We start from the raw sequence: 12,768 nt of genomic DNA on the forward strand, positions 1-12,768 counted from the left end.
CCCAGAATCCATGTGAAGCCAGCCTGAACAGTCCAGCTTAGGCTGGTTTAAGATGTTGTTTTCTTCAGGATAGGACTTTGTGACCTAGTCTTGGACTAAATATTTCCTTAATGCATTCTGCAGAAGCATTAAAATGTGTCTTGTGAATGATTAACCAGGGCTGGTAGATCCTGCTATCAGAAAAACAGTAAGATGTGTGTCATTCTCTATATATGTATGATATACAATACTGTATACATCATCATCAGATAGCTCTCGATTATTTTCCTGTATATACCTCATTGCATCTTCACTAACAAAAAAGCAATCTAATATTTGATTAAAATGAATATAATATTCCATAAGCTAGTTCAAGGCTATGTAATTGTGTCATCAATCTTTCTGGAATAGCTTTGCTAACTTAGCAACCAAATGCTACATGATCAATCAGGCTACCGATTAATCCTGTTTCGTAGCTAAATCTAACCGAAATAACCACAATCGTGTCTGCCGATGTCTTTTACATGAATAATGGCCTTATAACGTTACGTGCTGTGGTATTAAATAGCCTTTCACCACATCAATCTATCACACCATGCTAGCTAGTTAGCAGGGAGTTAGAGAGTGCCACGCCAGGTCATTGTTTACATTGCTGACTACATTTGATTCTCAGATCCGTCTGATATTTCGTATATTATTGACTGTCTGGCTAACTGACAGCCTTGTGTTTGAAAATAACAGCATTTCATTTATATTCGATAACAGTTCATTTAAAAGTGGCATAAAGAGGACTGAAACTCTGAATTTACTTCATTTTTATGGCTGCCTCTAAGATACTACAGTATTGAAAATAATACTAAAGATGATAATGGACTTCATGGAGGTTTGTGGGGGAAAACTGTATCTGTGAGTATTAATTTATGTATGCAGAAGGTGGCCTGCACAACACTTCAGCTAACCTTATTTCTAGCTACAAGCTCTTTATCAATAAGTTGCACGATTGACCCAAATATACTTAGCATAATGATCTCTATTATCCCTTACTAAGCGGATAAAATCTATAAGAAGTTAAAGTGATTTCTGTAAATATCTATCTGAAATCTTTAACCAATGGCTCGCATGAGCTAACGACACAACCAACAGATATTTGTCCAGCTGGGCTGTTATAAAGCACATTTTCAACCTAATGTAAGTTGTCAGACCAGCATAGTAGCGATTTTTGCACTTAATGCATTATATGGTACAAAATCGACTGCAAATGTCCAGGACGATCCAGCTTGCCCACCCACCCTACAGGGGCCAGTGCACAAACAATGTCCCACAGCCGGCGGGGCCTCGCGCCATTCAATCAGAGCAGCCTCGCGAGCTTCGCTTACCAGATTTGAAGAACGTCGCTATATCAGCCGCCTCCTCGGCCCCTTCCCCCGAGCTCATGGCTGTGGCGAAAAACACAAAAAACTAATATCCAAATCCTAAAGTTGTTCTTTATTTCCCCCACAGGCAGGAGGATTCAGAAAAGATGTCCGCCCCTGTGTCTGAGGAATCTGACACGGACGGGAAAAGGATCACTTCTGAGTGCTGGGGAACATCACAAAACCTCCTCCATCTTGGGTAACACACATTAATAGCGCCGGCCGGCGGCTCTCCCGAGCGTAGCTGAGACCGAAAGTCAGGAAAGACGGCAGGGGGCGGGAGTTTGCTTCCGAAAAAGCCTCTTTCCTGCCTTTTCCCTTTCCAGTGACCTTAACTGGGTCCTCATGGGCCCCATAATGAGGTTTGCTTTAGGTACAATATCATGGATTTTGAAACTTTCCCTTGACACTACAGAGCGTCTTTATGATAGATCCTATATTTATTATAAAATACAAATTGATGTACCAAAGATGTCTTCTCGGAATTGATCATCTCTCTCAAAGATAAAAGTTTTTTGTAAACCCATTTCTGCTGTATAATTTAAACAAAACAATGAGGTGACTTAAGCCCCAATAGTTTATTAAAATGATTACACTCTCATATTTTCTTCTGGTCATTTCTGCCCCAATTTACTAAAGGCACTGTCATTGTAGCAACTCAACAAATAGTTATTTTTTATTTAGTTTTTTTTTTTTTTTTTTTATGAGTGAGGGTGAATGGATTTTCTTAATTTTGAAGTACACAATTTGCTTGACTGCAATGAAATAATACATTAATTATTATAAAACATGAGATAATATGAAATGCTAAAAGAAATTGCATTTTTTTTTCAGGACATACATTAAGACCTTAAATATAGGCTATATATATCCAATTCATATATAAGCAGGTGGGTTTCTTGAAGCATCTTGGAGTCGTGGCCACAATTCTTCTGGTTTTAGTCCATCTCTGTTTCTTCATGTCATTCCAGACAGACTGGATGATGATCAGATCTGATCTTTGTGTGGCTGTTGTCAGACAAAAATCTCACTGGATTATTATGAAAAATTAATGTTTGGAAATGTAAACTGATATTTCCTACTGACACACTACAGCAAAAGATAGGAATAACTGACTTAAACCCTTTTTTGGTGAAAATACTAGTGTTGTGATAATTTTGGCCACCACTATGCTTTAAAGTTCCTCTGTTGTTGTTTTTATTTGATAATTTTATCAATCTTTTTTAAATTAAATTGTAAAAGAGAGGTAGAGCATAAAGTATTTGTGTATAGTTGCTGTATTTTATTTTTCCCTGTTGTCTCTAAATGTCATGAAGCCTTCACTTATTGCATCACACCGACATCTGGTGGAGAAAACTGCGTAGGATTCAGATAACCAATGTGTGCTGCATTTGAACAGAATGCTATTTCTAGCTCATCTATATAAAAATCAGTCAAAATATGAAAAATCTGTCATCTGATTTGTCCCAATCCTGCATGAATTTCTTCAGTGGACCACAAAAGATTATGTAAAACACTAACAGAATGAGTCTCGGTCACCAATCACTTTCAATGTGTGCATTTTATTGTGAATGGTGACTGAGGCTGTTACTCGCTTGAATTGTACGTAATATTTAATTTTATGTTCCACAGAAAAAGAGAAAGTCATACAGGTTGGGAACAACACAATTTTGATTTTTGACGAACTATTTGTCACCCATCCACTAGAGGTAGTACGAACGTTTTTGCAGCAAAGAGAATTGTACCACAGAAGAAGTCGAGGACTAAGGAAGTGGCCAAACGGGGGAAACACTTCATTGCACCGCTTTTTGTTTTTACTTTTCAAGAAGAAACCGGAAAGAAGAAGAATACGTTTAAGAAAATAGTTTCGTGTTGAGTGCATTAAAAGCACAGATCACTAATTCGCGTAATCTTGTGATAATTCTTGCTTCACAGTAGGTGCGTCGCAAATATGATTTATTACGTAGATGTATTTGATATGCTAAGTGTAATACGTTTACTTGATTCATGGTTTCTCATGGCTTGACCAAGAACATACTGTGGGAATAGCACTTAATAACACAACACCGTGTCTTATTTTAGTTTCGAAAGATGGCCGATTTACTGACGGTGTACGACGATGAACAGGCCAACAGCTTCATTGACTGCACGGTAAATGATCCGAGTGCACAAAAACAGCTATTAATGTTGAGCTTGTTTATTAAAACTTCATGTAAATGCTTTGACCTAGCTCTGTGGGACTTAATATTGATAAATGTTGTTCCTCAGATCTGCGATAAAAGAATACGGGGAGAAACGCATTACAAAATCCACGTGACCACATTACAGCATTTGAAGGTAACGTTAAGGAGAAAAAAATCCAGTGTTGTGACTGAAGGAGTACAAATAATGATTGATGGTAACTGAGCACCAAATCAGCATTTTCGAATGTTTTTTTTTTTTTAAAGAATCATGTAACGGGCTGCTGAAAATGCAGCTCTGCCCATCACAGGAATACGTTTCATTATTAAATATAGTAAATAGAAACTATTCTTTTAAATTGTAGTATTTTTTCACAATGTTTTATTGTATTTATGATCAAATAGCATAAAAATAGTATCCTTGGTGAGCATAAAAGATTTTTAATAGCATTGAAAATATTTTATTTTTCCAAACTTTTGACTGGTAGTACATATATAATTTAGTATTTGTGTTTTGAGGTATAATATTTCAAGTGGTTTCAGATTATAAAACTTCAATGTGGTGTTTTACTCACTTTTCTGCTTCGTTCAACTTTAGGATTTCTAATGAATAGAGATCAACCAGCGAACAACATCTTGCCTGTTCATTTCTTGTCTTAGACACGTATACACAGGTTATGACCTTGTATACGGGTTATGTCTGCACTTCTTTACCAGTCCAAAAAACTACTCATTCTTCTGCTTTTAAAGCAAATTACTGGAGTGTTTTGGACTTTGATTACATTTTTGCCTTTGTCTTTACTGTAAGACAGTGAGATGCCAGTCCAATTACATTTCATTTTGAGGACCAAATGCACTTTATCATTTTAGAGGTTTATCTTTTTGCTTTAACAAGGCTTTCGATCCCAAAACCCTTGATTTGATCTGTCATTGAACCTTGTCATGGATCTTCGATCTCCAGAGCAGATGGAGCTGCTTGAAACGACATGTCAATTCTTGTACACTTCTGCATATTTGAGAAGATTCAAGAGCACTGCCACATATTGCATTGTTTTTTTTTTTAGTCTGAGGGCATCCTCACACTACTCAAATAGTTGTAATCTGCACTAAAATGTGATGTAGTTTGGCAGCCTATAGCCAATATGGCTGTTGTTGGTGCAGCAAGATGATATGCTTCTTCACAAGACTGCTAAAGGATGATTGGATGCTGCGTGCTGAAATGGTAGGAGCTGTGAAAATCTACCAGTTCCAGTCTGATTGGCTGGCCACAGTGTTTCCGGGAGTCAGACTGCACAGCTTTTCTTTTGAAGTCTCTCAGCTGTTCCTTTGGTTTTCCAAAGCTTGTGAGATTCTTGTGAAGATACTTGAGTGACACTCCTCAAGCACAGTCATATATTCAGCTTGATTTCAGATTTGTGCATTTGAAATAGTTTATACTTATGTGTGGTCAAATGGGAATTCTGACCGTACAAATCTTACCATGTTATTTGTTTTGTGTATCCTTTGTGGTGACTGCTGTGCCATTATAGCTACTGGCTACAAAGGGCTGGACAGAAAATAAGCCAAATTTACTTCTCTTGTATCACTTGGTTGTTTTATGAAATGGCACAGGATACTGAGTCCTGCTTAAAGCCAGTAACACATTTTCAAGTTTTTGTTATTTTGAATGACTTGTATCAAGAATGTTCTGACTGGACTCTGAACATTCTCATTCAGATCTTTTCAGCTCTTACAGATCCATCATGACGTAACTTTTTATGAAATGCCTCTTTCATCTTATTTCCTCTTAATTAAAACCCAACCTTATAGTTTTTTTCTGGAAAATTTTGGATTCATTTTCCCACACACAATACTTCCTTCATCATAACCATACTTGCGGTTCTTTAAACTTGAACTTTTTATCCAGAATGATGCACAATATGGGTTCCACAGAGCACCTGGGGTAAAGTGCCTTAATCAAGAGGCCAGTGATAAAAGGTCTCCCCCTATTGGGGTTTGGACCATCTACCTCTACCGTCACAACACTTTGTTGCTTATGTGTTATTAACCTCTGTTTACTTTATTTCAGCATTGCAAGTAGGTCCTATGAAGTGCACATAAGTAAAATGTTTAAACACCTGTGCCTGTTTTTCCTCCACTGTTTATCTCTTCAAAGAAAGAGGACACCCTAGCTTCACAAGGTAAGTAGTAAAAGTCACAACTTTATCCAGAATTACTTCTAATGTCTAGGCATCTCACGGCCCCTGATTCTGCTGGATTTATTAAAACAAATTACTTTATAGTATTCCTGTGATTAGTCCTTATTGTGTTCAGCAAAAAGAAGTCGATTAAATTTTGTTCAGACAGAGTTATCATCAATGTAATAAGATTATATGAAATGTCCTGAAATCAAATTAATTACTTTTATTTATTTATTTTGAGATTATATTGAAATTGTGCTATTTAAAACCATACATACTGTATCAAATCAGGAAATTCAACAGAAATCTCAAGGAGTTTGTAAGTATTCAGATTGTCAGGTGTCATCTCATAAGTTCAGAAGGGTTTCCTTAGAGAAGGATGTCCTTCTCTCATCAAAATGTGTGGACATTGCAGCTATAAAACTCACAGGATTCACCACTGATGATAGGAATCATCACAAGAACTGATTTTTGTCCTTAAAGTGATATCAAGACCTACAAAATAGAAGACTTTTTTTTTTTTTTTTGTCTGTCATGGATTTGAAGACAAAGAAGAAACATAATCCTTTTGGAATCACACAGACCTGGATTTTTTTTTATCCATTAAGTGGATTTTTATATTTGCAGTGAAACCATGGAAGATTTAAAAAACAGGAATAACATTTTTTTTTGTTATTCAAAGAATAAGACCTGAATCTGTTTCAGGATTTTAAGGGGAACATGGGTGAGTTTTTCAACTTTGCGTGTAAGGTTGGGCATGCAATGGAAAATCCAACCTTCTTTTCTTTCCTATTATGCCGTGTATCGGAATGATACAGCTTCTTGAATGAGGAAAAAAATGGGACTTGAGTTTGTTTATCAGGATTTGATTGGCCCACTGCGATCGTTTCATGTAGGTGACCGGTTGTTGGGAAGTATTGAAACTCGTTTGGCTATTGGACAATCTTATTGTCTCGGCTTCTCTTCTCTGATGTGTACATTTGATGTTGCAATCATGTTTATAACTTAAAGATTATGAGGACATGTTTCAAAAAAGTAGTAATGATGATGTGCACAAATCTTTATAGATCTGTAAAATTCTAACTTTCAGGACCTTATGGTTCAATTTATTGTTCGTGCTCTCCAGTATATTTTTTTATATTTTTCTTTGTTCAGTGCGAGATGATAAACTTGTAAATTTGTTCCCCAAAAAACATCATACATGCTGTAAATAGCACAATGCTTCCAGTGTGCTCAGCAGATTTTTATTTTTTTTTTTTCAACTTCAAAGTGTCCCCTTTCAAATTGGTGATTACCAAAGCAGGCATTGAGGACAACAGAAGTAAGCATGCCATACACATTACGTGTATGGACAGTATCACGGGAGGATAAGTATGAATTTCTATAGCATCTGGACTGGTCACCATCCTGGGGATACTGTTTTGCCATGGCAATTTGTAAATGCTAGTACAGTCGATGTACCAGCTCATCACCTGGGCAAAACCTGTTTCTTGCACTATGAAAGATCACTTTGCTATGAAACTACTGGACCTTGATGCTGGAAGATTTTCCAAAAGCTTCTTAGATTCTAGAGATCTGGACGCTAATATGGATTCTAAAGTGGATTGGATAGTTTGGTCTTGTTTCAGCGTTATTCCACAATTCGAGAGCAGATTGTCATTCAACAAGTGACGTCTTTCATGATGGCTGAAAATTAGATGGACTCCCTGGATTCTGATGGAAGAGGTTTCAGCACGGATATGGTGGAAATAGCTATTATATACCAGTACAAAGAATGACTCAAGAACTGCTTTACCTGCCAAAAAGCCCCAGAATCTAGATTAATGTGTTTAAGCAGAAACGGTGTTTGTAGAAATGAATTTTTTTCTTGTCTGTTTGATAGTATGTCAAATAGAAACGCAATTTTGAAGCAAACACCAACATTTTTTAACAGAGAGGAGTCTTCATCAGCTAATTTGTGGAAATGTTTCTGAAAGCTTAATACACTGTGGTTACCTAGTGGTAGCACTGTGGTTGCAAAAAAAACCAACCATTACTGTGATCTGACCTGTTTAAACGGGTAGAAACAGCTTATAAAAACAATGCGTGACAATGCACCTTTTACAACAGTGTGGGTGTATTTTCAGACTCTGCTGCAGTAAAAGAAATATAGGATCTTTTAGACAGAATATATTTTTTTGTACATTTGTAAACTTCTGAAATGATTGTTTTATGAGCTGATTCTGTCCTTATAGGAGAGATTCCGAGACCACCTCCACTGCCAGAATGGACAGACATAATAGAATATTTGAAATACCTGAATCTTGATGAGCCCATCATTGGTAAGATGACTTCATAGCCAAAACCATTCAAATTAACATACAATTAAAATATTTGGGTAAAGTGGACTTAAAGGGATAGGTAACCCAAAAATAAAAGTTTTGTCATCATTTACCCACCTCACGTAACATCACCTACACTGAAAGAAGATGGCATCCAAAATAACATTGGAATTTGGACCCCATTGGCTTTTATTGAATGGCTGATAAACAGACATTTTCAAAATATCTTTTTCAATTGAAATGCACCACTCACTCTTCCTTTTTTTTTGTTCAGGTCTCCACTCCCTGATACAGATTCCAGATCATGTCACTGAAGATGGCAAAACTGTGTTAAAGTACAAGTGCCGAATGTGTGTCGTGGAGATGGACCTTTACAGCATGGTGGCCCATATCGTTGGACGGAAACACAGACAAAAACACTTGGTATGGTGATTTTGTTCCTCGTTATACTTTTACCCTTATACTGTTCAGAGTGAAATAAATTGTTGGCATTTGATCTGTCTTGGCAGGAGCTGAAAAGACCAGACTTGGTGACATGGCAAGACAACAATCAGAAACAGCCAGGTCTCGTTGCCAGAGCCAAAGCTGCAGTAGTCGAAAAGCAGGAGGGATGGGGAAAGCCAGTGGTATTATGTTCTTAGTGGATTTGTTGCTTGTAAAAGTGTATTATTTTGAATAGTTTTGGATGGAACACACAGAAATATTTATTAATATTCATCTGTAATTTAATTTTAGGCACTCAAAAGACCTCAAGAGAAATTCAGAAATGTTTTCCAAGGTGAATATTTGACCTTTTAATCACCAGCTGATTTTTCATAGAATAGAATTTATTTATTTTTTGTATGAAATTCCCTTTTTTTTTAACAAAACCTTTTCTTTGTAACAAGCAGGAAATGATTTTGGGGCCAGTGTTCATGAACAACCCTACTATGGACAAGACTCTCTTAGGAAGCCACCTTTCCCTGAACGGGTTCAAAAACAGACATACTTAGATGAAGAACGACAAGGAAGACCCTATTATACGGGCGATAAGTATGACCAGTACAATAGTCCTAATAATCAAAGTCACGCAATCCACCAACAATTCTATCCAGAAGAAAACCGACATCAAAAACCTTACGAAGATGCTGACATTCGAGGAAGACACTCAAGAGGTGATGATTATCCTGAAAGAGCTGAAAGAGAAATGCATGCAAGGCCCTATGCAGACCAGGGTGGACGGAGATTTCAAGAAGACTATGAAGGAGAAAGTCTTGGCGGAGGACAGTTCTCAGGAGGTAAAATAAATCGATTTAATGACAAAGACCTCAGAATCCGCCCGGGAACATCAGAATATCAGCAAGAGCAAATGGAAGGTAGGCTGTATGCAGATTATGAAGAGAGAAATCCGGCCATGAATCCCATGTCAATGCAAGGAAGAAGCTTTAATGAGGAGAAAAGGGGGACTGTCAGAGAAATGCACAGTAGGCCTTGGGACAAAGCTAATGAGGTACAAGGTTACCCCACTATGCTTAAATCCAGAGATCCAAGAGTATATTCACAAGAAGCAGTTCCAGCTAAAAAGAAAAAGAAGAGCAGATTCTCTGATGCTACCGCAGAGGAAATAGCACACGCACATACGAGGTGACGTGTTGATCATTTCATGTCGTCACATTCAGAAAATACGTTGCTCAATATTATGAAATTTGATGGGTGTATTTCTACAAAAATTTATATAAGGCTGTTGTCTTTAATGTTTCCCTTTTTTTTTTTCTTCAGACATTCAGATAAATCCACCCTAAAAGAGAAACCAGGAGGAGCACCGTTTAGAGCAAATCCTCCGGTAAAACTGCAAAGACAGTTACTCTTATTTACACGCAACTCAACGGTGTATAAAATGCTATTTTAAGATAACTTGTTTTTTTAAATATAGTGTATAGGTATTCCTATGATATACTTTGTCATGAACTGCATTTAGATGTAGTTTAATTTACGTGCACTTAATTGGACTAAAGCAATAATTTTGCTTGTTAAAATGTAATTTAAATGCTTTAGTCCATTTTTGTGAAATCAGACTAATGATGCAATAATATTGCAGACAAATTCCAGTAATTTTAGTAGGAATACTGTAGGAATTCACTAATTCGTACCTTAACGTAAAAACATAATGTGATTGTAGCTGTTCTTTGTTTCTAGCGTGGACTGTACAGTTGGCTTCATTGTTGTCCGCATACATGACAGAGTGATGTACCACATGTAGTCTATCTTTCAAATGTTCAATCTCACATTGTGTCATATATATATATATATATATATATATATATATATATATATATATATATATATATATATACTTCATCAGTCAGATGAAGACTGTGGCTAGACTATGCACTAACCCACTGTAGCTCCATTATGTTGGTGATATAAATTAACTTGGTGTTTGTTGGAATACTTATTGTGTTTTTTTTTTTTTACAGTCGTTAAATAACCAATTTGTGGATTCTGGAAGTACATCCCATCTTAATCCAAAACATGAAAATGTTCTGGACATACTTGTGAGTGCTGAATATTTGACAAACATGAGAAAGACTACCTGATAAACTGGAGTTTTCATTTGACCATATTCTGTTTAAATTACAGAATGACATTAAGATTGATAATATGGACGAAGCCAGATTTCTTAAAGAAAAGCTGTGCACAGTTTTGAAAGAGTTTCAAGAAAACAAATCCAGAAGTACTGGGGTAAGCACAGTGTCATCTGCTAAGAATGATTCTCATTTAATTGAGTCTAAATAATTATCTATTTGTTGTCCTTCATCTAAAGGGTCATACTTCACAACCTGTCGGTGATCATAGAGGGGTGAAGCAGACAAGGGATGACCCAGATGGCATGCATTTGGAAAAGAGAGGTTTCCAAGAGGCCAGACGATATGATGACGGTCCCAGAAGTTTCCAAGAATCCAGACAATATGGAGATGACCCTAGAATGTTTCGAGAAGCCCGACAAATTGGGGATGACCCTAGAGGTCTTAGAGAGCCCAGACGTTATGAAGATGATTACAAAGAGTCAAAACGATTTGATGGCTATCCCAGTGGTCTTCAAGAAGCAAGGCCGTATGCTGGTGATCCCAGAGGATTTCAAAAGACGATGTTACAAGAGACCCCACGAGACCTTCCAGAGAGGAGACGTTATGAAGAAGATCCTAGACAAAAGGAACATTTCGAAGATTATTCAAGAGCAGAAGCTCCAAGAAATACTCAAGAGGCAAGATATTATAATGATTACAGAGGCTTTGGAAATTTGGATCCTGAAAGAAATTGGGAGCATCAGAAAGGACGTTCATTAGAGCGTTTTGAGAACAGAGGCCCAGCAGATGCTGAGAGGGGTTTTCAAGGTAATCATACATCCAATTTTTTCAAATGGTTGAAGGGCAAACTAGTCTTCCTGAAGAGCAGATGCCAAGGAATAACCTTGTGATTACAGTGTTTTGAAGTGTTATGAAGTTGCACCAGTTTTTGTATATAAAATCTTCTATATAAACTTCTGATTGATTCCACGTGATTATCTTGATTTCAGAGAGCTTTGGCAAGCCTCCTGTTCACTTTCAACCAACCTCTCTACAAGAAGCAAGGATGTATGCTGGAAGAGCACAGCAGAGGTCTCATCAGAGTGACTGTCACCCAGGCGATGAACCCTATGACCCATTCCACCCATCATCCTCGCCCCCTCCAGAAGCATCCAGCTCCACCAGTCTCGACAAGATTGCATCAACTCTTCTTGAGCTTGTGGCTCGTAGATAAAGTTAGGCTTATGGTTATAGCTTAACAATAGTCTACAGTGATTGATCATCTTAATGTAATTCATAAAAAAAAAAAATCTTTCAGTAAATGGAATACTGTTTTCATCCATACATACTGCTTATCCTCTGCAGGGTCACTGAGGGCTGGAGCATCTCAGGGCTCCCACGCGCGCGCACACACACACACACACACACACACACACACACACACACACACTCTCTCTCTTTCATTCATACTGTTTTCAGTTATTACCTAAATTCTCACTGCTTTTAGTTTGTCAAGATTTGTAGCCTGTTTGCTATTGTGTTTTTAGTTTGGTTTGTGTACTATAAACTGTAATGGGTTTTGTTCAAATGGTTTAATTAGAAAGATGATTGAAAATAATAAACAGTTCAACCCAATTTTAGCTGTCCTTTTTTTTTTTTTTTTTTCAATAATTCCTCTTTTATTTAATATATTGACATTGGTTTTGATGTGTGGCGTGTATAACACTTTTTAAACACATAGTGCCAAACCCTTGTAAATAAAGAAAATTTGATTTTTTTTTTTTTTTTTTTTTTCAAAATCCCAATATTATAATATTTGTGTGAAAAGCTGAACACAGAACTGGATACACCTATCATATAAAGTAGATTTTTAACTGTTAATTTTGTTCTTGGGATAAGAGTGTTTTTTTTTTATGTATTTTGTGACGTATGTTATTTATTAGGTGTTTATATATATTCTAAAATAGAAACTATATATATATTTTTTTTACTTTTAGAAAAATGAAATACTGAGGTTAATCTCTTTATTTTGATTCCACAGACAGATAATAAGACGATAATAACAGTTACATTCAAAGCAAATGCTCAACCTCTAGCTGATCTGAAGAACGATCACGTTCAATGGCGAGAACGTCACAGTTAACGTAACG

At 36.7% G+C, this 12,768-nt stretch overlaps 2 protein-coding genes across 10 annotated transcripts in view; one reads left to right on the forward strand and one right to left on the reverse strand.

The window, feature by feature from the left end:
• The window catches only part of trioa (trio Rho guanine nucleotide exchange factor a), a 104,918-nt gene extending 103,307 nt beyond the window's left edge, over positions 1-1,611 (reverse strand). For both annotated transcript variants that reach the window (XM_079381124.1, XM_079381123.1), the window contains exon 1: positions 1,356-1,611. In XM_079381124.1, coding sequence (XP_079237250.1) covers positions 1,356-1,413 — 58 coding nt within the window. In that variant the 5' untranslated portion in view covers positions 1,414-1,611. The remainder of the gene's footprint in view (positions 1-1,355) is intronic.
• A 1,494-nt stretch (positions 1,612-3,105) lies between these two features.
• LOC306847311 (uncharacterized protein) lies at positions 3,106-12,254 on the forward strand. 8 transcript variants are annotated; one of them, XM_079381190.1, is made up of 14 exons: positions 3,106-3,329; positions 3,474-3,542; positions 3,660-3,728; positions 5,727-5,751; positions 7,986-8,072; positions 8,347-8,495; positions 8,582-8,698; positions 8,808-8,850; positions 8,960-9,695; positions 9,831-9,894; positions 10,529-10,606; positions 10,692-10,793; positions 10,876-11,446; positions 11,629-12,254. In XM_079381190.1, the coding sequence occupies exons 2-14, from the start codon at positions 3,483-3,485 to the stop codon at positions 11,850-11,852; spliced, it is 2,325 nt and encodes a 774-aa protein (XP_079237316.1). In that variant the 5' UTR covers positions 3,106-3,329; positions 3,474-3,482; the 3' UTR covers positions 11,853-12,254. The 8 variants fall into 8 exon arrangements, with proteins under 8 accessions (XP_079237316.1, XP_079237317.1, XP_079237318.1 ...); XM_079381191.1 differs by having other exon boundaries at positions 8,963-9,695; XM_079381188.1 differs by having other exon boundaries at positions 3,327-3,378.
• The last annotated feature ends 514 nt before the right edge of the window (positions 12,255-12,768 follow it).

The sequence above is a fragment of the Barbus barbus genome (genome assembly GCF_936440315.1).
Source record: "Barbus barbus genome assembly, chromosome: 27".
In the NCBI taxonomy this organism is placed as follows: Eukaryota; Metazoa; Chordata; class Actinopteri; order Cypriniformes; family Cyprinidae; genus Barbus; species Barbus barbus.